The 26,599-nt window shown below is 36.1% G+C and overlaps 2 protein-coding genes across 2 annotated transcripts; one reads left to right on the forward strand and one right to left on the reverse strand.

The window, feature by feature from the left end:
* Positions 1–4,894: 4,894 nt before the first annotated feature.
* On the reverse strand, positions 4,895–23,370 carry LOC107641199 (formin-like protein 5). Its single transcript, XM_088487367.1, has 7 exons — positions 23,355–23,370; positions 18,153–18,370; positions 7,033–7,097; positions 6,742–6,944; positions 6,060–6,293; positions 5,015–5,253; positions 4,895–4,900 (listed from the first exon to the last, which is right to left on the reverse strand). The coding sequence occupies exons 1-7, from the start codon at positions 23,368–23,370 to the stop codon at positions 4,895–4,897; spliced, it is 981 nt and encodes a 326-aa protein (XP_088343493.1).
* A 435-nt stretch (positions 23,371–23,805) lies between these two features.
* Positions 23,806–26,168, forward strand: LOC148566086 (uncharacterized). Its single transcript, XM_088486262.1, has 5 exons — positions 23,806–23,917; positions 24,472–24,497; positions 24,631–24,717; positions 24,897–25,163; positions 25,831–26,168. The coding sequence occupies exons 1-5, from the start codon at positions 23,846–23,848 to the stop codon at positions 26,072–26,074; spliced, it is 696 nt and encodes a 231-aa protein (XP_088342388.1). The 5' UTR covers positions 23,806–23,845; the 3' UTR covers positions 26,075–26,168.
* The last annotated feature ends 431 nt before the right edge of the window (positions 26,169–26,599 follow it).

Below are 26,599 nucleotides of genomic sequence, written 5' to 3' on the forward strand. Positions count from 1 at the left end.
ATCTTTTCATTTTCTCTTTTGTAAATATTTGGTAGAATTAGTCTAATTTCATGTTTTGTTTAGATAGTTGAGTTTAATTGGTAGTTTAGTATGTTAAATAAGGTTTTATGGTGTTTTGGTAGCTGTTTGGAGGTTTGGAATGCTTGGATTGGTGCAAAAACATAGAAAAATTTTTTTGAAAAACAGAGCACCATCCACGCGTACGCGTACATGGCGCGTACGCGCACTTCCAGCATTTTCGACCATCCACGCGTGCGCGCCATGCGTGCGTACGCGTGGATTGAGAAGTTCCAATCTCCATACATTTTCCAGAGAGTTGTGCCTGCGCCGCGCCAACGTTGTGCCTCTGGCACAACCCCACTTGCGCACACGCGCACATGACGCGTACGCGCCAATCTCGAAATAAGCCAACGACGCGCGCGCGCCATGCGTGCGTACGCGTGGATGCCCTCTCTTCCATCCACTTCTTTTCTTTTCCCCTTTCCATTTCTTTCCTTCTCCTTTCTTCTTCCCTCCTTCTACCACTCATCCAACACCTCCAAACACCATTAATAACCATTTATTTTAGTTAACTAATTAGTTAGTCATTTAGTTGATAGTTAGTTTTAGTTAGTTTCCATTTCATTTTTTTTTTCATTGTAAGTGTTGGATTGTTATTCTTGCTTACCATTAATTGCTACTGAGTATTAAAATGGGATGTTTTCTTAACATCATTATGTTTATAACCTTTGTTGGATTCTATGATTGAGGTTATGTTTTGTTACTTGGTTTTGAGTTCTTCATGCTTACCTTTTGAAAAATACCAAGTGATGAGAATTGTCTTCGAGCTTATAACTCTTTTGAATTGCATGTTGTAGCTAGCCACCATATGATTTGGATCCTTTTCCCTCGATTGGGCAACCTCTTGATGGATGATGTTGTGCATTTACCTTAATGCATTGTGTTCATGATTATATGCATCCACATATGTTTGACTTGAATGCTTTCATGCTTCTCTAATGCTTGTCTTACCTTACAAGCTTACTTAAAGCATCTCAAGCACACTAGGATAAGTGAAGTGCATGCTTCTTTTGTGACATAGCTTTTATGCTAATGTGTATTCTAAACCGCGCAATTTAGAATTCACACACCTAATATTTCTTAATGTCACACTAATTCACTCACCTCATTCTAGTGATTTACCTCATTCCAACAATGTATGCTTCCTTGCTTTTATATCTTCTCATCTTATGGTGTTGTATTTTTGCTTTTCATAACGAATGCACCACAAGCAACCATGGAAGCGGAAGAAAGAACACATAGCAATCCGGAGAGTTGCCGTACCCCCTTGCTCATCTTTGAGTGCACCGAGGACGGTGCAAACTTTTAAGTGTGGGGAGGTCGTCCGACCAATCGGCAATTTTGGGTGACAAATTTCTAACTCCAATACTTTTGCATTTCATTCTAGGATTTTAGGATTTTTACTTGCATTTTCTTATTTTTGCATATGCATACACAATAAGCTTAGTCAAAATAATGAGAATTTTTCAAGATTTCTATCTATAGGGCATGTCAATTGATTTGAGTGAAAACTTTTCATAGAACTTGCTTGAATTATATATATTATGGATCATGTTTTGAGCTAAGAACACAATCGTGTGAGACTTGAGCCTAATGATGTGGTTACATCTTATAACCACTTATTTTTCCTTCTTGTGTGCATTATTCTCTTTCTATGATTGTAATCTTTGATTTGTTTGATTCTTTATGTCCATTATTTTGTGTATTCATGCATTTATATGATTGAGGCCATCATTTCATTAGCTCAGTTACCCAAATAGCCTTACCTTTTATCTTCTATTGTTAGCAAATTTGAGCCTACGCTTAACCCACTTGTTCTTATTTTAGCACATTACAAGCCTAAAGCGAAAAACAATAATTGTCCTTATTTGGATCTTTGATTAGCTTAGGCTAGTGTGTGTGAGTATCATTCAAGTGTGGGAACCTTAGGACATTGGGTGAATAAAAGGGTAGTTTTGTATTATTATTGAAAATATTGAGAATTGGGTACATACTCATGTATTGATCAAATGTAAAATCTTATGCATTGATGCTCTTGTATATAGAAAGAAAGAAAAAATGAGAAAAACAAAAGGAAAAAAGAAAATAAAAAGAAAAACAATATGGAAAAGAAAAAAAAAAGAAAGAAATAAAAAGGGGACAAAACGCCCCAAAGTAAAGTCCAATAAAGATCAATGCACAAGTGTTGTGAAATGAAAAGAAAATGCATGAGTATGTGAAAAAGTGAGGAAAAAATGGGTAGTTAGGTTAGAGCTTAATTGTATAGGATTTCATAGGCTAGGTGGGAAGTTTAAGCTTGTCAAAGATTCAAATTTTAAGCTCACTTGACCAAATATGCATCCTACCTTGACCCTAACCCCATTACAACCTAAAGAAAAGACCTCATGATATATGTATGCATGCATGAAATATTTGTTGATTGTTAGATGAAAAACAAATCTTGGAAAGCATGATTAGGAGAGAATTGAGTGAATCAACCCTAAACACTTGAGCGAATAGAGTGCAAACACATCCGGTGAGGGTTTGATGCTCAATTACATGTTTTCACCTATGATCATCATTCTTCATGCAAGTTTGTAAAAATATTTAATAACTCAATTCAATTGTGGATTAGACTTGCTAGTCCTTAGCCGTTGTGCATATATGTTTCTTGGGAATTGATTTATTTTGACCAAGCACTTGCATTCATTTAGATAGTTGCATATAGGTAGATTGCATTTAGTTAGTTTCCATTGAATAAATGCCATACCCTTACTTCATTCTTGGTTTAAGCATGAGGACATGCTTGGTTTAAGTGTGGGGAGGTTGACAAACCCCAATTTGACGGTTTGTTTTGTATTGATTTTTGGGGATTTTATCACCTTTTACCATATTTATTCAAGAAATAGCATGGTTTTGTATATTCTCCTTTAATTGTGCTTGAATGTGAAAACATGCTTTTTAGGACTCAAAATAGCTAAATTTAATTCACCTTGATTCTATTAGATGCCTTGATATGTTTGTTAAGTGATTTAAGATTTAGGAGGCAAAGATTGGATCAAGGGAATGAAGAAAGAAAGCATGAAAAGTTGGAGAACTCATGAAGAAATGGAAGAACCGGAAAGCTGTCAAGCCGACCTCTTCGCACTTAATCGGCCATAACTTGAGCTACAGAGGTCCAAATGATGCGGTTTCAGTTGGGTTGGAAAGCTAACATCCGGGGCTTCGAAACGATATAAGATTTGCCATAGTTGCATCGCGCATAGGGGCGCGCACGCGCACGGTACGCGGACGCGCCGATGGTGGCACATGACCCACTTAATGCAAACGTGGCCAGCGATTTTAGAAACCTTGTGGGCCCAATCCAACTCATTTCTGATGCTATTTAAGCCAAGGATTGAAAAGGAATCAACATACTTTTCATACTTTTACATACTTTACATACTTTTCATACTTTACATGTTAGTTACCATTAGTTTAGTTTTAGTTTAGTTTAGTAGTGAGAGTTAGTTTCTAGAGAGAGAAGCTCTCACTTCTCTCTAGAATTAGGATTAGGTTTAGTTCAATAATCTTAGATCTAGATTTTAATTCATGCTTTCATCTCCTTCTATCTCTCAATACTTTGTTGCTACATTCATCTTCTTCTATTCTTTTATTGTAATTTCCTTTATGTTGTTCTTATATTTTGTTGTAGATCTAGTATTGTTCCTTCTACTTTCTTCCAATTCAATAAGAGGTAATTCATAATAATTGTTCTTCTTTGCTTTTCTATTGTTGATCTCTTGCCTTTGTAGTTGTAGATTCCTTTAATTCTTGCAATTAATAATGTTTACTTCTATTGCACTTTATGTGTTTGTTGAAATGCCTCTTTTAGTTTTAGTGTAGATTTTGTTCCTCTTGGCCTAGGTAGAGTAATTAGTGACACTTGAGTTATTTAATTCCTTTGTTGGTTGATAATTGGAGAGATTGCTAATTGGTTTGGAGTGCACTAAAGCTAGTCTTTCCTTGGGAGTTGGCTAGGACTTGTGGCTCAAGTCAATTCATCCACTTGACTTTCCTTTAATTAGTAAGGGTTAACTAAGTGGTAGCAATGAACAATTCTCATCACAATTGAGAAGGATAACTAGGATAGGACTTCTAATTTTCATACCTTGCCAAGAGTCTTTTATAGTTGTTAGTTTATTTTCATTGCCATTTACTTTTCATGCTTCTTATCCAAAACCCCAAAGTAACTCATAACCAATAACAAGACACTTTATTGTAATTCCTAGGGAGAACGACCCGAGGTCCAATACTTCGGTTTATAAATTTTAGGGGTTTGTACTAGTGACAAACAACTTTTTGTATGAAAGGATTATTGTTTGGTTTAGGAACTATACTTGCAACGAGAATTCATTTGTGAAATTCTAAACCATCAAAAAATCCATTCATCACTGTGCTTAAGAGGTTGATGACTGATGTACCTTTTGGAGTTCTTTTGTCGGGAGGACTTGACTCATCGCTTGTCGCTGCCGTGACCAATCATTTTATGGCTCAATCTACAGCTGCACAATAGTGGGGGATCGCAGTTGCATACTTTCTGAATTAAGTTTGACCTGAGCTCGCGCTCGATGCCTTCTCTTGAAGATGTCGTGCCTCAACTTCATAGTCTCACTTTGTATGTCCATGAATGGTTTCCTTTCTATGTTTTCCTTTTCGCTCTCCAGCATCCTTTGTTTCTCTATTGCTGCCAGTGATGCAGCCTTGTCATCCGATTCTTGATTGTTTGCTTCTTCCTACAAATTCGGTTTATATTTGAGAGCCACTCAACAATAGTAAAGCATAATTGCAAGAATAAACCCACCAAATGCTGTATTTAAAACTACCAAAATATCAAAAGCATGGGTAGGAATGATACACTATGGAACCAATAAAACATGAAAAAATAAACAACAACCCCACTTATAGACTTAGAGCTATCTTTAAGATCACTCACATTTGCCAGCCTGCCAGCTTTTATGCCTTCAGAACGGATAATCTCTTGAACAATAAAGTGTAAGAGTGTGGTCTTGCCATCTATTTCTTTTACATCAAATAGTTTCAAGAGTGTATCAAGCTTAAATGCTTGTGCACCACCACGGAATGTTCCATCATTCATACGGTTGCCAGTTTTGAGAACAGCTTCAAGAAGCTTGAGGAACAGCGGACTGTTTTTTAGTTCCTTACAAGCAACCTGACATATCGGATGAAGGTGCAAGAAGAATCAGATTTCAAGACAAGAAAGGAAGGGGTCACACAAATGTGAGGGCCTCAATTTGAGATATAGCTGAGTTAGTGAGTGCGTGGAAATTGCAGAACATACTCTTGTTTATGTCTATGTATAATTCACACATAGCATAAATCTAACTCTTAACTTATAACTTGATTTGGTTAAACAGAATACTAAAAATTTATATCTCCTAGATACCACATTTTAAAGGATGCATATTCTTTATGGGATTAGTAACTGTAAACATACTCAAAAAATGATAACAATTGCGTACGAAGGAATCAGACTTTATTTTGTACTGCATGAATATTTCATATGAAGGGGAGAAAAATGTACTTGAAAATGTAAAACTATGAACTAATTAATTCCCACAAATTATAGGTCCAACCGCTGAACGAAAAATAATCAGCATATTAATTAACAATTCAATAATTGGATTATAGAAATAAATGTAGGACATAAATGAGTCAGTTTAAGGACTCACTATACCCAGCTACTCAAAATTTACATTGTTACTTTTGCCAGCCTAAGATTGATAGAATGATATATCTTGATGATACAACACAACGACCTTAACAACTAAGCCTTGTCTCACTAGGTGGAGTTTGCTACATGAACTAAACAGCACCATAGTGTTCTACAATATAACAATGTATCATGTTTATTGGGGTGATATTCCCTCTCAAATCTGTTTATCATCTTATTTGGGATAATCAAACACTTCAAAACTACAAAATTTTAATGCCATGATCATGATTTAGATATTGTATCTCTAGAACTGCAAAAGGCTCGATAGTAGAATTGAGCTCCTCTTTAAGTGTACTCAAGAAAAGAAGTGCTTCCATTCGCTTAAAAGCAAATGGAATGTCAACCATCGCTTTCAAGAACTGATCAGCAAGGCTAAGTTGAGATAGCTCACCAGTAAAAAGTCTAAGCTTAAGTTGTTCATCAGTCGTCGGTGCCATCTTCAGCAAGGTTTGGAGGAACTCAACAGGCAACTCATTTCCTAACAAACCAAAGACAAATTTCAAAGCTATTATACAAGTGGAAGCAGAGACAAGTGAACATTTCTATATGATAAATAGATTTCATCATGATTTACCAAGCAAGCTTCAAAAAGTTATCAATTCACTTGTTCAGAAAACAGTTGTCTATACACTAACAAAGACTACCATAATCTATGCTCCTCCATACTCAACCATGATAGCATAAATCAAATAATTTCAGAACAATAATCAAACCTAACAACAGCACTACCACAATCCATGCTCCCCACGTGCAGCAAAATGGTGCTAGATTCAAATAATCAACATGATACTGGTTGTCTATAATGTTTTAGGGCAGCACTGTGACCATGCAAAGTTTTGTGTAACTTGTGTTCCCTACAAAATCTAATATTACTATCACAATTATCAACAGTTTCTTACAAAAAATTGAAGGACCAAGAAAATCACCTTCATAAAGTGCATCACATACTTCTTCCATTGTCACATTCAATGCTCGCAACAGAATTAATAAATTATGTGCTTTCTTTTTGTCAATGATCTGGATATACTGAGGTGAAGGGTCTTGGGCGAAAGACTCTTTCCCTCGTTGACCATTATTTTTATCCACAGCGTTATAACCAAAAAGTGTTTCTATCATCTCCTCATTAAACCTGCAATTTTTTTCATTAGAAATATTACTAGCTAGTGATAAACTACTATCTTTGTCCAACCAAAAAAGCCTTTGGATTAATTTCTTACTGGAATGATCCAGACTTGATTTTATTCCAAACCATTGATTGATCAGAGTTAGCTTGTGTAACACCCTACCACACCGAGTCTTATGCTTAAGTCATAAAGCTGAGGTGGCAAGGTATTACGACCTCTAAAAGTAAAAATGTATAAATATATAATGATAATAGTTGAAAGGAATTTATATCGAGGAGCCTGTGAAGAAAAGTTTAAAACAAAATTTGCAACGTTCACGTAAATGGAAAACTTGCGTACGAAGAAAACTAAGGTTCATAAACCTAAATATATAGAAAGTAAGAGCAGGGAGTCAAGGATACAAAATAACAAGCTCCTAACTCAGCCTGCGAAGCTAAGGCTGGCCAGAAAAATATTTACATACAAATATATAACCTTAAGCCCAATGGAACATGTTTAAAAGCCCTAGTTCTCCATAAAACCTCTAGGAGGTACAAGAGCAAAGTTGTAATATACACATGAGGAGAGTCTGATACATATATATATATACATATTAAAATATCAAAAGAACAAGGAAACCCTAAATGGAAACCACTTCGCTGCAAAAGCTCCAGACGCCTTCCGAGGTGCCTCTCGACCTGCATTTGAAAAATAACAACACAGTATGGAATAGGAACCGGAGGTTCTTAGCATGGTAAAGGTGCCACGTATTTAAGATATAAGGTCTTGGGAATGCCAGAGGCAATCCTAGAATGCCGACACTCAGAGTTAAAGCTTAAGGAACTAAAAACAGAAGCCATAAATAGGTGGCCGTCTAAAGATTCTCAACCTAACTAGACTTAACCTATACACTAATCTTTCCAACCTTCCTTCTGTTCTTTCGTTTCCTATGAGTTGCACAGACAGACAAGCAAAACAAGGCAAACACAAGTAGTTTACAAGTAGTACAGGTAACAATTATAACAAATAACAGATTATAAACACGTAGCCAATCCCATATAGTTCACAAGCAAGCAAATCAGACAATATGTACATGATGTATGCCTGTCCTATGGCTGTTGATATCAACTGTCGGTTACGTAGCTAGCCTGACATGTCAAGGTAGATAACCGTGTGAAATTAACCATGGAAAGAATTCCAAGCTGACATGGGGGAGTCAACACCCAAAGCTCAATGATAACCATGGGCAGGATCCCAACTTGACAAGGGGAGACAACACCCCAAGCTCAATATTATCCGTGGGACGAATCCCAAGCTGACATGGGGGAGACAACACCCCAAGCTCAACATTATCCGTGGGACGAATCCCAGGCTGACATGGGGGGACAACACCCCAAGGTGACATGAGAAAGACAACACCCCAAGCTCAATAATGTTCAATCTTTAGCTCACATATGCATCTCTGGCATACTCGCAACACTACCGCACTTCCTCAGTAAATCATAGCCACTTAGTCCTTTATCATATGTTCCATTATTTCCAATTAATTAACTTACTCAATTCTCTCATACATTGTTCTCAATTACATATTCCTCTCTTAATTGCCTCATTACTCATTAACATACATATACCTTAATTTTCAACTCCCAGAACTAAACAAATCAATCTAGTCTCAACCTTAATCATTAGCATATCATCATTATATTATTCATTCAACATGTTCACTCATCAACCTTTCTCCATATTCATCACATCCAACAACACACCCATTTATCCACATACCATCATAACACACATAGCTTTACTAAAGCCACCAAACATGCACCAAATATACAATTCAATATATCTTAAGTCATCTAGCCTAAGTTTTCACAAGACATTATATATTAAATATGAAAAACCAAAACCATACCTTGGCCGATTTTTCGATAACCTGGAACACTGATGAGTATTTTGGTGGAAAAATAAATTTCTCCCAAAACACACATATCTAACCGGCAAGTGCACCGGGTCGCATCAAGTAATAAAAACTCACGGGAGTGAGGTCGATCCTACAGGGATTGAAGGATTGAGCAATTTTAGTTTAGTGGTTGATTTAGTCAAGCGAATCAAGATTTGGTTGAGTGTTTTGTGATTTGCAGAAATTAAATTGCATGGAATTAAAGAGAGCAGGAAATTAAATTGCTGAATCTTAAAGAACAAGAAATTAAATGGCAGAAACTTAGAATGCAAGAAATGTAAATTGCGGAATCTTAAAGTGCAAGAAATGTAAATGACTTGAATTGTAAAGGGGATTGGGACTTGGATTTGTAGAAATTAAACAAGGAAAAGTAAATTTGCATCAAACAAAAGAGTGAAAGAAGGTTTGGGTTGAATCGGATCTTGAAGCAGAAAAGTAAATGAACATTAAAAGCAAGAAACAAAATGTAAATTAGGAATTCAGATCTCAGGGCCCAGAGACTAGAAAACCAAGTCTAGATCTCAATGCCTTCCTAGATCCAACAAGAACAATTGCAAGGGAATTGTAAATTGCAAAGAAAGTGGATGAAGAGCAATTAACTGAAACTGAATTTCAATTAAGCAGTAAATAAACAGAAAGATCCAAGGATGAGATTGAAACAGAATTCCTTCAATTCTCCAACCCAAGATCCAAGACAATTGCAATTGAAATTGAAAGCAATAAAATGAAGAGGAAGAGAGTGGAATTCTCCTTCCTCCAAACTAAGAAATTAAAGATCACTTAATATCCAAAGCTCTCCGAAAACTATTATGAAAATTCCAAGGGAAAGCTCCCCGAAGAACTTGAATTCTATCCTATTTATACACTTTCTTCAAATGGTCTTCAAGCCTTGAGTTGGGCCTTTGCTCTTGGTGGAATTGGGTTGAAAGAGGCCTTGGTTGATTACTCTTGGAGATTGGAGAAGAACCAAAGTGAACCAAATGAACCGGGTTGGAGTTTTGCAAAAGTTGGACCAAAAGTTGGAGCAAAAGTTAGGGTCTAACTTTTGGTCCAACTTTTCATGTCAGCTAACATAATTTGCTGATACTCACGTTGGTGCAAAAGTTAGGGGTCTAACTTTTGCACCAACGTTAGCCTTCCTTGGTGCACTTGTGGCGCCAACGTTAGCCTCAAAGTTAGGGGCTAACGTTGGCGCAAACTTTTGCTCCTCCCCTTGTAGTTTTCATGTGCCAACGTTAGCCTCAAAGTTAGGGGCTAACGTTGGCGCAAACTTTTGGTGCCCAGGGAGTGTTTTTCTCATGCCAACGTTAGCCTCAAAGTTAGGGGCTAACATTGGCGCAAACTTTTGGTGCCCAGGGGTGATTTTCATGTGCCAACGTTAGCCTCAAAGTTAGGGACTAATGTTGGCACAAACTTTTGGTACCCAGGGAGTGATTTTCAAGTTCCAACGTTAGCCCAAAAGTTAGGGGCTAACGTTGGGGCTAACTTTTCACCCAAAAGTTTGTGCAAAAGTTTGAGGCTAACTTTAGGTCCAGCTTTTTGCTTCCTGGTTCAAGTTCACTTATTCCATTGTCCTCTCTTTACTCCTAGCTATTCCTTCTTGCTTCAACCTTTCTCCAAGCTTTCTTCACCTATCATTAATCAACCAAACACATCAAAGCTATGCTTAAAATCATGAGATATTCATTCTTTCATAATATGTGACAATTATAGTATAAAACCTCATGAAATAGCATTAATTCATACATGGTTGATTAAATCAAAGGAAGCATGAAAATCTACCCAAATTAGCTTACTTGTAGCTCAAGAAAGTGCATAATTCAATTGAAAACTAAAGAAAAAGGCTAGTGAAACTAGGCTAAGATGACTTGTCATCACAACACCAAACTTAAAGCTTGCTTGTCCCCAAGCAAGAAATGATTTATTGAGAAGAAAGAATGAAATGGAAGAGGATGTTCATGCTAGTAGAGTGTTATTGGTAGTTCATGGGGTTTTATGTGGATATGTACACACTCACCTCTTATTGACTCTTAAGCCTAGAAAGCCCCCTTCAAGCTTCAAGTAACATACTGCTATGACCTCTCATTATTCCTTTATCCTTGGCTATTATCTTGTTCATAAGCTTTATTTGAGTGTCATGTGTAGCAAGTTCATTTCCTTTTCTTTATACTTGACACATTATTCACTATAGACACTTGGCTCACATTCCTTCTTAGAACATTGATGCCCAGCACCTCTTTGGGCTACTAAATGCCTTGTAGTTAGGTTGCTCTTGATAGTGGACTTTCAGCTGATGATCCCGGGTTAGTTAACCCAAGTCACCGAGTGTTGATGCACTCCAAAGAACTTAGTAGTCCAAGCAGATCCTAATACAAAGACACCACAGGCATATATTCTAAGGTTCAAGCTATTGGTGTCCAGCTTTGTTTCTTTTTGTTTTCTTTTGTTCTGCCACTCTTTGGCTATTTCTTTTTCTCCCTTTTTTCTTTCTTTTTGTTTTTCTTTCTAACCAAGGAGTTTTATTCGATTGAGATTCATAGACAGTAGCTACTTTCTACTTAAGAGGAGACATCCTAGTTCTCTTATTCACTAAAAGTGAGCTATCATACAATCACACATACATACCACCACTTACTTTTATTGTACTTCTATCTAACAGAGAACTATCTCACTTCACATTCAAACATTTCTTTTATTGAATTGAAAATGCAGGGGATAAAGCATGCTTTTTGTCAAGTGAAAGTAAACACACAAGCACACACTTAGACTAGCTTACTTATTTTAAGAGTGATTCTACTTGTACTAGATGAACACTTTAGCAAGACACAAGTCAAAGCATTTTTCAACAGCAAGAGTTAAGTGTAGATACAACTTATTGGTTTGCAGTTCCTTTGTCCTTCCTTCTGCTGTGCCCTTTTGAGTTATGATGCATAGTGTCTTCAAATGGTAGTGAATTCCCTGCACAATTCTCAAAAGTTGCTTGCTTCTCAAGCCCTTAGGTAATTGGTTAGTGTGCAAGACTTTCTTATAGGCTTTTGAACTTACTTTGGTGTGTGAACACCAAACTTAGTCCCTCGCCACTGCCTCTGATGCATCAAGTTAACCACATGTGAAATCCTTGTGTCTTTGCTAAAGGCAATAAAACTAAAAACTAGAAACAGACAATGATTAAATGATTCATCTGATTGCTTGGAGCTAGCAACCCTTTATGCAGAAGGTGAGAATGTGTTTGTAAATGAGATTTCGGTGGAACACCAAACTTAGAATCCTTCATTCTCCCTTAAATTGTTTTGGTGTGCAACACCAAACTTAGCTCCTTACAATACAGGTGAATCTACTTAACCTTTTTATTGAACTAGCTATAAAAAAAAGAACTACCTCAGGTTGGGTTGCCTCCCAACAAGCGCTCTTTTAATGTCACTAGCTTGACATCCTTCATTCTTTGATCATGGGGGCTGAAAATCATAGTGCCTCAACTTTTCTCCTCTTACTGTGAACTTCCTTCCAGTCTCCTCTTTGATGATCTCTAAGTGTTCAAGTGAAAGGACCCGGTTCACAGTGTAATATTCAAATAATTGTGGAGACATCTTCATTGGTTGTGTGTTTAACACTACTTTATCCCCTGGTGAAAAGCCTTCAGTGGGGATTTTCTTGTTTTTCCACCCTTTTGGCCTCTTCTTCTTCTCTTCTTTCTTAGGAGATGATTCATGCCTTGGTGGTTCTTTATCTGGAATGTTGAGGTTCTCATCTGGGGGTTTTGGATCTAGTTCCCCCTTGATTTCTTTGGTCTGTTGCACCATCTCCACTTCTTTCAAGCATGGATGTAGAAGTCTTGGAGTTAACTCATTGACTACCTCCTTCAAACTTTGATCTCTGGCCTTATCCTCCGCACACTCTTCTTCTTGAGTGGGCTCATGTGGGGTTTTAAAAACATGGAATGCTAGGTGCTCATCATGCACTCTCAGCAACAATTCCCCTTTTTCAACATCTATCAATGCTCTGCCCATAGCAAGAAAAGGCCTCCCCAAGATGATGGGAGTGTTAGGGTCTTCCTCCATATCCAGGATGACAAAATCAACTGGGAGAAGAAATTTTTCCACTTTTACCAGCACATTCTCTACAACTCCAAGTGCTTGTTGAATGGACTTGTCAGCCATTTGAAGAGTTATTCGAGTGGGTTTCAGCTCAAAAATTTTAAGCTTCCTCATAAGAGATAGAGGCATCAAGTTTATACTTGCACCAAGGTCACAGAATGATTTCTCAATAGTTATGTTTCCTATGGTACAAGGTATATAAAACCTTCCAGGATCATCCTTCTTCTCTGGTAGACCTCTTTGGAGAATAGCACTACACTCCATTGTCATTTCAATAATCTGTCCTTCCTTGAAGGGTCTTTTCTTTGTTAGCACTTCTTTCATAAATTTAGCATATAATGGCATCTGTTCAAGTGCTTCTAAGAAAGGAATATTGATGCTGAGTGTCTTGAATATGTTCAGGAACTTTGAGTATTGCTTATCCTCGTTTTCTTTTTTGAATCTTTGAGGATATGGAAGTTTGGGGATATATGGCTTCATCCCTTCCTTCTTTTCTTGTAGTTGTGTTTCAGGGATGTCCTTATCTCTCTTTGAGCTTTTTGCATTCTTGATCTTTCTATCCTCTTCACTTCTCTCTTCTGTCTCTTCTTGTGGAACTTCTCTGTTGTGTTCTTCTTGATTGATGGCTTCCTTCTCCCTAGTCTTTTCACTTCCCACTATGATTGCTTTGCACTCCTCCCACTTTGTAGCTTTTCCTTTGTCCTTTGGATTGGAGATTGTATCACTTGGGAGAACATTAGTTGGCCGTTCAGCTTGTTTGGCCAATTGTCCCACTTGTCGTTCAAGGCTCTTCATGGTAGCTTCATTTCTCTCTTGCATTTTGACCAAGCTTTGAGTGGACTGAGCAATTGCTTGTATGGCTGCCTCAAGACTTGAAATTCTACTTTCATGATGGTCTATTGGTGGTATGATGGGGGTGGAATGTGGTTGCTGGAAGTTATTTGTAGGGGTAGTGTGGTAGTTTTGGGGGTTAGATGTTGGTGCGGAAATGCTATTTTGATGAGTTTGTGGATTGTGGTGGGGTGGTTGATATGTATTTTGTGGTTTCTTGTATTGATTATTATTAGTGTTTTGCTGGTTGTGGTTTGAGTAAGTTGTGTTTCTTGAGTTGTTTTGGTTTGAGTTTTTCTGCCACGGTTGCTGGCTGTGGGTGTGGTTATCTCCCCATCTGAGATTTGGATGGTTCTTCCAGGATGGATTGTGGGTGTCACCATAGACTTTATTTTGGCCGGAGCTTTGGTTATGCACATATTGAGGTTGCTCCTGCTGCTGATCTTCTTGGTTTTCTTCATTTTGCCCCCATTTAGTTGATGGTTGGCTTGTATTCACTGTTGCAACTTGCAAGCTATCAATCTTTTTAGCCATCTGCTCAAATTGTTGTTGAATCTGCTCCTGCATTATCTTGTTTTGAGCTAGGAGGATGTCAACCCCTTCCATTTCTAACACTCCTTTCCTTAGTGATGGTTGGCGTTGTCTCTGATGGCCAAAGAAATATTGGTTGTTAGCCACCATGTCAATAAGATTTTGAGCTTCTTCTGCTGTTTTCATCAGTTGCAATGATCCTCCAGCTGAGTGGTCAAGTGATTCTTGAGCCTTTAGAGTGAGTCCTTCATAGAAGTTCTGTAGCTTGTCCCACTCAGTGAACATTTCTGGTGGACATTTCCTCAGCAGAGCCTTGTATCTTTCCCATGCTTCATACAGATTTTCAGCATCCAATTGCGTGAATGTTTGCACCTCAGTCTTCAGCCTGATGACTCTTTGAGGTGGATAGAATTTGGCTAGAAACTTAGTTATCAAGTCATCCCAACTAGTGATGCTTCCTTGGGGAAAAGTTTCAAGCCATTGTGCGGCCTTGTCCCTTAATGAGAACGGGAACAGCAGAAGCTTGTAAGTTTCAGGATTCACACCATTGGACTTGACAGTGTCACAAATCCTTAAGAAGGTAGATAGATGTTGATTTGGATCCTCTAAAGGTCCTCCCCCAAAAGAGCAATTGTTTTGGACTAAAGTGATGAGTTGTGGCTTTAATTCAAAGTTATTTGTATTGACATTAGGGGTGAGAATGCTGCTTCCACAATGTCTAGCATTTGCAAAGGTATAGGAAGCCAAGACTCTCCTCTGGGGTTGACCATTGTTGTTGGCCATTCTCACTGGTGGATTTGTTGGATTTGTTGAGTGTTCCTCCAATTCATGATATTCTTCATCTGATTCTTCCTCTCCAGCAACATTTTTTTCTCTTGCTTCTCTTCTTAGCCTTCGGAGGATTCTTTCGTCAGTTTCATGAAAGGTAGGGATCTCTCTTCTTGTATCTGACATACAATCAAAACACAAGAATCACACAATACCAGAAAAGCAATAATACTTCAATCCATGGCTGAAGTGAAATATTAGATAGCTTAGGCAAAAATTCAAACAGTTAGTGGGTTAATTGAAAATTAAAGGAACAGAAAATAAAAATGCTAGATCTAAATCACCACCTCACTTAATCATTGTCAATCTAATCAATCCCCGGCAACGGCGCCAAAAAATTGATGAGTATTTTGGTGGAAAAATAAATTTCTCCCAAAACACACAAATCTAACCGGCAAGTGCACCGGGTCGCATCAAGTAATAAAAACTCACGGGAGTGAGGTCGATCCTACAGGGATTGAAGGATTGAGCAATTTTAGTTTAGTGGTTGATTTAGTCAAGCGAATCAAGATTTGGTTGAGTGTTTTGTGATTTGCAGAAATTAAATTGCATGGAATTAAAGAGAGCAAGAAATTAAATTGCTGAATCTTAAAGAACAAGAAATTAAATGGCAGAAACTTAGAATGCAAGAAATGTAAATTGCGGAATCTTAAAGTGCAAGAAATGTAAATGACTTGAATTGTAAAGGGGATTGGGACTTGGATTTGCAGAAATTAAACAAGGAAAAGTAAATTTGCATCAAACAAAAGAGTGAAAGAAGGTTTGGGTTGAATCGGATCTTGAAGCAGAAAAGTAAATGAACATTAAAAGCAAGAAACAAAATGTAAATTAGGAATTCAGATCTCAGGGCCCAGAGACTAGAAAACCAAGTCTAGATCTCAATGCCTTCCTAGATCCAACAAGAACAATTGCAAGGGAATTGTAAATTGCAAAGAAAGTGGATGAAGAGCAATTAACTGAAACTGAATTTCAATTAAGCAGTAAATAAACAGAAAGATCCAAGGATGAGATTGAAACAGAATTCCTTCAATTCTCCAACCCAAGATCCAAGACAATTGCAATTGAAATTGAAAGCAATAAAATGAAGAGGAAGAGAGTGGAATTCTCCTTCCTCCAAACTAAGAAATTAAAGATCACTCAATATCCAAAGCTCTCCGAAAACTATTATGAAAATTCCAAGGGAAAGCTCCCCGAAGAACTTGAATTCTATCCTATTTATACACTTTCTTCAAATGGTCTTCAAGCCTTGAGTTGGGCCTTTGCTCTTGGTGGAATTGGGTTGAAAGAGGCCTTGGTTGATTACTCTTGGAGATTGGAGAAGAACCAAAGTGAACCAAATGAACCGGGTTGGAGTTTTGCAAAAGTTGGACCAAAAGTTGGAGCAAAAGTTAGGGTCTAACTTTTGGTCCAACTTTTCATGTCAGCTAACATAATTTGCTGATACTCACGTTGGTGCAAAAGTTAGGGGTCTAACTTTTGCACCAACGTTAGCCTTCCTTGGTGCACTTGTGGCGCCAACGTTAGCCTCAAAGTTAGGGGCTAACGTTGGCGCAAACTTTTGCTCCTCCCCTTGTAGTTTTCATGTGCCAACGTTAGCCTCAAAGTTAGGGGCTAACGTTGGCGCGAACTTTTGGTGCCTATGGAGTGTTTTTCTCATGCCAACGTTAGCCTCAAAGTTAGGGGCTAACGTTGGCGCAAACTTTTGGTGCCCAGGGGTGATTTTCATGTGCCAACGTTAGCCTCAAAGTTAGGGGCTAACGTTGGTGCAAACTTTTGGTACCCAGGGAGTGATTTTCAAGTTCCAACGTTAGCCCAAAAGTTACGGGCTAACGTTGGGGCTAACTTTTCACCCAAAAGTTTGTGCAAAAGTTTGAGGCTAACTTTAGGTCCAGCTTTTTGCTTCCTGGTTCAAGTTCACTTATTCCATTGTCCTCTCTTTACTCCTAGCTATTCCTTCTTGCTTCAACCTTTCTCCAAGCTTTCTTCACCTATCATTAATCAACCAAACACATCAAAGCTATGCTTAAAATCATGAGATATTCATTCTTTCATAATATGTGACAATTATAGTATAAAACCTCATGAAATAGCATTAATTCATACATGGTTGATTAAATCAAAGGAAGCATGAAAATCTACCCAAATTAGCTTACTTGTAGCTCAAGAAAGTGCATAATTCAATTGAAAACTAAAGAAAAAGGCTAGTGAAACTAGGCTAAGATGACTTGTCATCAAACACCTCAAGCATTTTCGAACCACAAGCTCGACAACTCCAGCCCCCTCACCAACGATACCCAACCTCCAAAGCTAATCCTCTAGCTTCTACTTTCTCAAATTAACTCCAACCGATAACCAATTTCAATCTAACATCACAATTATCACTATAATCAATATAGAGTTCACTAAATCAACATCTCACAAAAGGTTGGAGGGTTCTTACCTGACCCATAGCTCAAACAAGCTAAACCCGACAATACTTGCAGGTTAACTCGAATCTAAACACCAAAATCATGCAAAATTCAACTTAATTTCACATTGGGTTTCAAAATTGGGGAAGAGAAAATTGAAAAAGAAAACATGGATTCCTTACCAAATTGACCACTGGGCTTTGTAGAGTTCGACGTTGCGGTCGCGTGGCCATAAAAAGTGCAGCGATCGGAGCTCCAGATCAAAAGTTATATGAGGTTGAATTATTGAGTGAGGGTTTGGTCTCCGGTCTCCATCCTCCTCCCTCATGCAAGCTTTCTGCGTTGGTTTCATCTAGAGGAGAGAAGAAGAGCTGAAGCTCTTTTATGTCATTGAATTGGATTGGGCCTTGAGCCCAATACGGGCCCAGTTTGACCCAATCGTGGGCCAAACTCTTTAAAATTAGTGTCGAAATTCTTATGTTAATTAGCTCTATCACATTAAACTATAAAATTTTATTTTCTAATTCTTTAGTTTCATAATTAACTTACTGGCTAATCAGTTACTAATTTCTTGGGTCTTACAGCTTGAACCTTATCCCAGAAAAATGGCTTTAGCTTGGCTTTAGGAGCATCAACTTCACTTGCGCCAACTTCAACGTTCTCCATAGTTTTTGGTTTGCTAGCCCTGATTGGAGGTGGGTGAGGAGGAGGTGTACCACCCTTCGGAGGTGGCGGAGGGCGAGTATCAGGTTTGGCACCAGCTGGAGTTGGGGGAGATGGAGGAGGACTAGGTTTCGCACCTGTTTATGCAAGAGGTAGTGATGGTGGAGGACTAGGTTTGGCCCCAACTGGTGCAGGAGGTGATGGTTCTTAGATGGAAAAGAAAAAACAAAATATAGAATTTGTGTAGTTTAGTGTTTCTGAGTGATACTTGTTAGAAAAACAAAGTAATTAACAAGACATAATAATCATAGACAAATTAAAAATGCATGCAAATGCTATTGTGACAGAATTACATATACTGTCATTTTATCTTATCTGTTTTTTATTATATTTTTAATAGGTTGATTGAGTGTCTGGGAAACAAAAAGTTGTGTATAGTTGCTGTCCACATCTATGTCTATGTCTATGATAAATATGAATACCGTGACGAATATTTACTATTTATTTAGTGAGATACAAAATTTGAAATAACATTATACAAAATACATGTATCTAATGTATTATCACAGATTAAACATGAAACATAAAGTTTTATTATGATTTTGTTGCTTTAACCTAGTTGGATTGGTCTATTAGTTAGCTCACCACTCCGGTTAAGCAAGAGTCGGGAGATGGAATACTGCTTTATGCATGCAGCAACGTATTGGCTAGCAACAAATTATTAAATAGATTTTCGATCCGAAACAGATTAATGCTTAGTCTGCTGGATTAGGAGATACCGTGGAAAACCAAAAAATAATTTTGTTGCTTCGAAATAAAACAAGCAACAAAATCTAAACTCATGGTATCACATCACATGACACAATAATTTATAGAGTCTATCACTCTTATATTAAAACAGAGACAAAGTATTCATCAATACTTTCACTCTCACATAACACTCACCTAGAAACCAAAACTTATCACCTCCCTAACAAGACAAAACTCACCGATCAAAAAAGGTCAACTCATCAACAACAAGTCTTTAACAGATATGGATGCAAGATATACAAATAAAATTAATTTAAACATTATACACCTCTTTCGGCTTAAAACAAATTTACCAATCATAATATGCAGTATAGTTATGGTTGACTATTTAAGGACTTCTTCAATAATGAAATGTCATGAAAGATATATATATATATATTAAATTAGAAACTAATTAATAACGTACACTAATAGCATATAAATAATAAAAGATCCTCTGCTACAATAATCATGCCATGAATATTTGACTACAAAAGTGATACCATATTTCCAAGAGTAGTGATCAAATTCCTGACCACATAATTAATAAAAGAGGTGAATTATTAACATGCTTTAAAAAACTTATCTATGAGTATGCTAATCGGCAGGGAAAAATGAATCATCAGTGCTAGAAGTTGTGCAAGATTCCACTTTGGTGTGAGTTGGGAAAAATTGAAAGGCTTAGGTGGACTTTGCAACAGATCAATGCCTTCTTCAAGCATTTCAATGACCCTACTCATTGGAGGTGGAGGATTTTTCCCGAAGAAAGAAGAGGGTGTTTTTTTTAATTTTTATTTTTTATTAATTTGATTTAACTATGATTAATCATATATAGTTAATGATATATATGTAAACCCCGATAAATTACTAGATAATTAGTCAATAAATTAGTTTTTAATAAGGAAGATTAGAAATACAAATATTATATCAAATTAGGATAGAGCTCATCGAAACAAGAATTTTGACACTAATTTCGAAGAAATTGGTCTAAGATTGGACCGAACGGGCCGAACCAATTGAACCAGGCCCAAACCGGGCCATCGGTCCAATCGGACCGACCTATTAAATGAAACCAAACCTTTCTTCTCCCTCATTTCAGCAGCAACGAAGCCTTCAGCCTCCAGGGAGAAGAGAAACGAGAAAAACCCCCGAACCCTTACGTTAGTTTCCAAATCCCGTAACTTCTTCGTCCGAGCTCCGATTGCCGCACCGTTTGCGGCCACGCGTCCAACGCGTTGAGCTCTACGTTTCTACCAGAATAATTTCATAGATAAGTCGTTAAATATTTCCAGCCACTCCTTTCCCCTAATTCTCAGAAGTATGGTACGGGTATTGAATTTCTTTGCTTTTTGATGTTTTAGGATCCAATTAGCTTGCAGAAAACATTTACTCTTGCTTATGTGAAGCTTGGTAAGGTGAGGATAGCGTAACTCTATTTTAATTTCACTGAATTTGAACTTTGAGTATTAAATTGGGTATATATATATATATATTATAAATGTGTATTAGGTTGTGAATAAATAATTGGAGCTTAAAATTGTGAATACTGGAACTTGGAGGAAGCTGATTAGTTGAGGTTTTGAGGGCTGTGTTCTTTTTAGAAAAATTGTCTTAGCCAAGGTATGGTTTAGGTTTCTTGCATTTAATATATAATATTCTGTGAAAACTTAGGCTAGATGACCATAGGATAAGTTGGAAAGCAGGTGTATGTTTAATGTTTAGTAATTTGTTGATGAATATATTTAGTGGATGTTTATTGGATAATTAGTGATTGATTATGGATGGTGATTCTTGTTATGTTGATTTGGAAAGAATTATGGTTGAGTGTTGTTATTGATGATTATATTTGGTTGATGGTTGTTGGATAATTAGTGATTGATTATGGTGGTGATTGTTATTATGTTAATTTAGAAAGAATCATGGTTGAGTGTTGTTGCTGGAAAATTGTGCTGGGATTGATATGTTGATAGTGAATAGAATGGAAACTTTGGATGTGAATAAGGTTTAATGAGTTTGCAAAATGTTGGTTTTGGGCTGAACTTCGGCGGGCTATAACTCGGCTTCCGGAACCCCAAATTGATTTCAACTTGTTTTAAAAAAAAATTGGATTCGTGAAGTTTATGCCATTCGAAGAACGGAAGAAAAACGATTTAAGATGATTGAGTTATGCCCGTTGGAAGATTGAATCTATAAACTATGCTTATAACAGATTTTGCAGCTTTGCTTCCTCAACCCTGCTTCTGCAACTTTGTTACTACATCTGCCTTATTTTTTTAAAGAACGTACGCCCACGCGTACGCGTGGCCCACGCGTACACGTGAGTGGATTTTTGGCGATGCGTAGGGGACAAGTCCCATGCATGCGCGTAAGGAGCAAATGAGCATGTCCACGCGTACACGTGATCCACGCGCACGCGTGACATGAAGTTTATAGCCACGCGTACGCGTGACAAAGGGACGTGCGCACGAGCTGCAGTTTTACATTCCCACGCGCACGCGTGAGCCACGCGTACGCGTGGACCCTATTTCAGCAAACTTGATTTTTTAACGTTTTAAACGGTGTTTCAAACTTCTAAACCTCTATTTTCATTTGTTTAGTCAGGAATAGTAGTATTGCACTTGATAATCAGATGAAGTTAGGAAATATGGATGACTTGGAGGTGAAGTAAAACTGAGAAGTGATGAATTGATTATGAAATATTATGGATGATCATGTATGATACTTGACTTGATAATAAAATGAATGATTATATATGAAACTTGGCTTGAATGATTTAATGATCTGAGATACGAGGTTCCCTGGATAAAGTGTCGTGACTTGCCATCACGTGTACCAGGTTGAAAACTCAATACTCTGTTGACCCTACAACGTAAGGGTGACCGGGCACATATAAATTCCCGGGAATGCTTACCCCCATTGAGCAATATTGATTATTTGAGAAAAATCTATGCATAGACTCTTGGGGATGCATGTCGAGGGATAGTCTAAGGTTTTCGGACTTGTCGGGTTGGTTGGATAACCGACAAATGAGCCTCATCATCCATAGGACAAGCATGCATTATATGCATTCTACTTGAATTACTTGTTGTGCATTAACTGGGAGTGCCTAAGTGTATTTGCTATGCTAAATGTATATTTGTTACCTGCAGTATTTATGATCTTCTTGTGCTTGCCTTTATCTGTTTATTTGTTTGTGAAATGCATGATGGAGTTGGAGGTATAGAGGAATGGCAATATGGGACTTAGATTTAAGGTTAAGTTAAGTCAGGTTTAGATATTCTTAGAAAACCACCTTTTATGGCTTCTGTTTAATACTTTAAGCTTTATAATCTGAGTGTCGGCGTTCTAGGATTGCCTCTGGCATTCCCAGGACCTTATATATTATGTATGTGGCACCTTTACCATACTGAGAATCTCCGGTTCTCACTCCATACTATGTTGTTGTTTTTCAGATGTAGGTCGAGAGGCATCTCATTAGGCGTCTGGATACCTGAAGCGAAGTGGTTACTGGGTTATTTTGTTGTATAGTGATGTATATATATATACTTAGCTTTCTCTATGCATGACTTATTCTTTTTGATCCTCTTAGAGGTTTATGGAGAGGCAAGATTTTGTTTATGTACATTTGGATTTTGGATATGTATGTATATATGTGTAAATATTCTTCGGCCAGTCTTGACTTCGCAGGCTGAGTTAGGAGCTTGTTATTTTGTATCTTTGGCACTCTATTCCTACTTTTGCAATCTTATGTTTGATGGTTATAGCTTTCTTAGTACACAAGTTAACTCGTTTCGTAAGTGTTGCGCTTTTATTTCGCGATTTTTGTTTCCTCTATTCTTCAAGGCACCTAGTATATTATAATTCTTCTGCTATTATATATATACATTTTATTTTAGAGGTCGTAATACCACACCACCTCTGTTTTACGACTTAAGCGTAAAGCTCAGTGTGGTAGGGTGTTACAATATACGTATTGATATTTATACAAAAATTATATTTAATATATTTTTAAAATTCATTAAATTTTAATTTTTTAAGAATTATTTAATATATGTATGGTTCTTCTTCTCATGTTTTTCTATTATTTTTATCATCTGATTTATCTTGTTATTCTATACTAGATTGGACAGCATTTGAAATACTAAGTTGATTTTCTTTCTCCAACTTTATTTTCTCATTGTCAATATCTACTTTACCTACTTCTTGACATTATGATTTGTATCTACCTTATTAACTTTTTAAATTTTGTTTCTGAGCTTACCATAAATACCATTATAGCAGCCTCATAAAAAAAGAGACATTTTTGCTGGCCATAATCTTAGAAAAACTTACCTTTTTTATACGCCATAATCTATAACATTTTCACCCTTCATGCATATCTTTCTTATCTCATATTTAAAGCTTATGAGAATGATTTTGTTATATAAGGAATAGAATAACACAAAATAAATTTTGATGCATTATTCTCTTATTAAGGAATGAATTATTTCATAAATTCTTTTGACATTTTGGTAAATAAGTAAAAAATATATTTGTTTCCTTCTTTAGCGTCCATGCGTATCTACAATTCAGAGAATAGAGAAATACATTTAAAAAAGTTACCAAGTAACAAAAGAAAAAAGATACGCATTTATTAAAATAATATTCATTCATTAATATTACCAAATTTAAAAAATGCATTAGATATTAACTTTATTAAGTGATAAATCCACGCATTAAAAGGGTGTCTACATATATATATATATATATATATATATGTGTGTGTGTGTGTGTGTGTGTGTGTGTCGTGTTTTATACTCAAGAGTGAGTGAAAACAATCAACAATGCCGCCAAAAAAAGAGATTGATGGTCGTACTTATGAAGTCCACTCCATTCGCCGTAAGAGAATCCATCGGGTATATGCATATTTCTTTCATCTTATTACAATATTCTGATTGATATATATAGAACATCGAATAAGTTATACAAAAAAATAAAAAATTATTTATCATTTAACTATCATTAAGAATATATATTCGATGTTCATAGGAAAAAATTGGCTATATACTGTTGTAAAAAAGTTTAATTATACTATTATAGCAGATTTACTTATTCTATTATTGAATGTTTGATTATTCTAAAAGTTCATTATTTTGTGAAAAATACGTAAAATAACATATATTTGTATGTATGAGATTACTGATTAAGGGTTTTTTTGGCTGATTTTAATTTTGTCTTCATTGAATATTGTTTTACAGAAAAATAGTATGTGTGACTGATTGGAGACTTTGTCACCTCATTAAAAATAATGAATTTGATGAATATGGATACAGTTTTAGATTCTATTGTTTTAATTTATTATATGTTAATATATTATTCTTCATCATTGTGGTGTATGTTATTGTTATCTATTGGTTTATCATGATCAAATTCTAATCAAAATCTTTGAATATGGGAATGTCATATACAGGGTAAGCCACAGTACATGCTCAAATGGTTAGTGCTTATGATTATTATTAATGCTCTTTTCTTCTATTTTATTATATTTATATTGTTATTGTTTATTGCTTTTGATGACTCACATTATCAAATGGATATTTCAATTATGTATGTGGTGAAATATAAATAGGACAGGATGGAAGGACGTATCAAACACTTGGGAGACTCAGGAGAGCCTCCACCATATGCGTGATTATGTTAATGACTTTGATGCCAGGTATGGTGAAAAGAGAATCCAGTATATATCAAATATATTTCAATTCACTGTGATTTAAAAAACATTAATTGAATAATTATTTAATGATTTTTTACTATTATTTTTACGTGAAAATATATCTTCAAGTGAGTAGTCATATTTAATTAAAAAACTTTGAATGAGTTTTTGTGTTCTTAAAGAATAAAATCAAGAATTCGTGAGAATCTCATGAAGAGGAACAAGCATCACACCACTCCTTCACAGGCATCGTCACGTCCTTTTATTGCGAATCCAACTCCTCTTTTTTCTGAGTCAGAAGAGGAGTCATCAGAAGAGGAGGAGGACGAAGACGAGGACGAGGAAGAGGAGAAGGAAGAGAAAGAAGAAAAAGCTAAGGATCATAAAGAAGACTCTGATTATGATGTGAATGTTAAAGTTCCCCCCGGTGTTAGACGACCAATTGCAAGGTACTCCCTTCATTCCATCGAGTTTTTATCTGTGTCAATATTTTAACAACACTATTCACTAGTAAAAAGATATTATGAAATCCTACATGGAATGAATCCACGTTCAATTTTGTTTTCAAATAATATATAGCATAAGTTTTGATATTTTGAGAATTTTATTTCTGCAAATTGATCATAATAAGTAAATCATATCTATAAGTCTAAAAGTTTATAAGGTATAATTTGTAGTCATTTATACGCTTGTGTTAATAACAAAGCAATATCTATGACTAGTCAAAGATCTTTAATTTTTCATTTCTATTGGTAGAAGCTTGATTAATTTAAAATTCTTAGAAGTAGTGATGACTTCAACTGAAATTTGGTTTAATTTAACATTGCTTTTCTTGAATCAAATTCGTAGAATTAACTATTTTGAGCATTTTTTTAATTTGTAAAATAGTTAAATTTTCAAAAATTTTGTGAAGATATCTGCAATTTGTTCTTGAGTCGGACAATATGTAGTAATAACAAAGTAAATGCTCCATCGAAGTTTGTGTACTCTTAATGAAACTAAACTATATTGCTTCATTAAAAATCATTAAAATTATACAAAACATTTATTAAATTTGCTATGATTAGTGTTGATAAGTATGACTAATAATTATTTCTTGGAAACAAAAATGTGAAGAACTTGCAAGAATGTGAAGAACAAGAGTCACGAACCTTCAAGTGTTGATAATCCTGTCCGTGTGTCTTCTGAGGAAGAAGATTCTGGAAAAGAAGATTGTAATGTCAATATTGTCCCTACTCCTCTTCGAACCCCGAATCATAGACCATCACATGATAATGGCAAGCAAGACGATGCTCAACCAGATCCTGAAGTGCATATTCTTGCCAATCCTCAAATTGTCCTTTTTGCTGATCCAATTTAAGAAGGAGGAGGAGATGTTAGTGTGGATTTGATGCAGGCTTTGAATAATAATTACCAATGCAAACTTATATTATTGGTGATGTTTATTACTTTGTTTTGTTTGATGGGAATAAATTATAGTAGTTGTGGAATGATTTAGTAGTTCTTGGTATGAAATGAATAATTAAACATTTTATTCCATGTTTTGGACATGGATTGGAGATGATTATAATAAATTGTTCGTATCTCTTATGAATTTCCTAGCATATTTAATTTTTGTGTATTACCACTGTTTTGTTTCGTGATTCTTAGATGGAAAAGAAAAAACAAAATATAGAATTTGTGTAGTTTAGTGTTTTTGAGTGATTCTTGTTAGAAAAACAAAGTAATTAACAAGACATAATAATCATAGAAAAATTAAAAATGCATGCCAAGGCTATTGTGACAGAATTACATATACTGTCATTTTATCTTATCTATTTTTTATTATTTTTTAATAGGTTGATTGAGTGTCTGGGGAACAAAAAGTTGTGTATAGTTGCTATCC

The sequence above is a fragment of the Arachis ipaensis genome, chromosome B5, assembly GCF_059453495.1.
Source record: "Arachis ipaensis isolate K30076 ecotype BB chromosome B5, ASM5945349v1, whole genome shotgun sequence".
Lineage (NCBI taxonomy): Eukaryota > Viridiplantae > Streptophyta > Magnoliopsida > Fabales > Fabaceae > Arachis > Arachis ipaensis.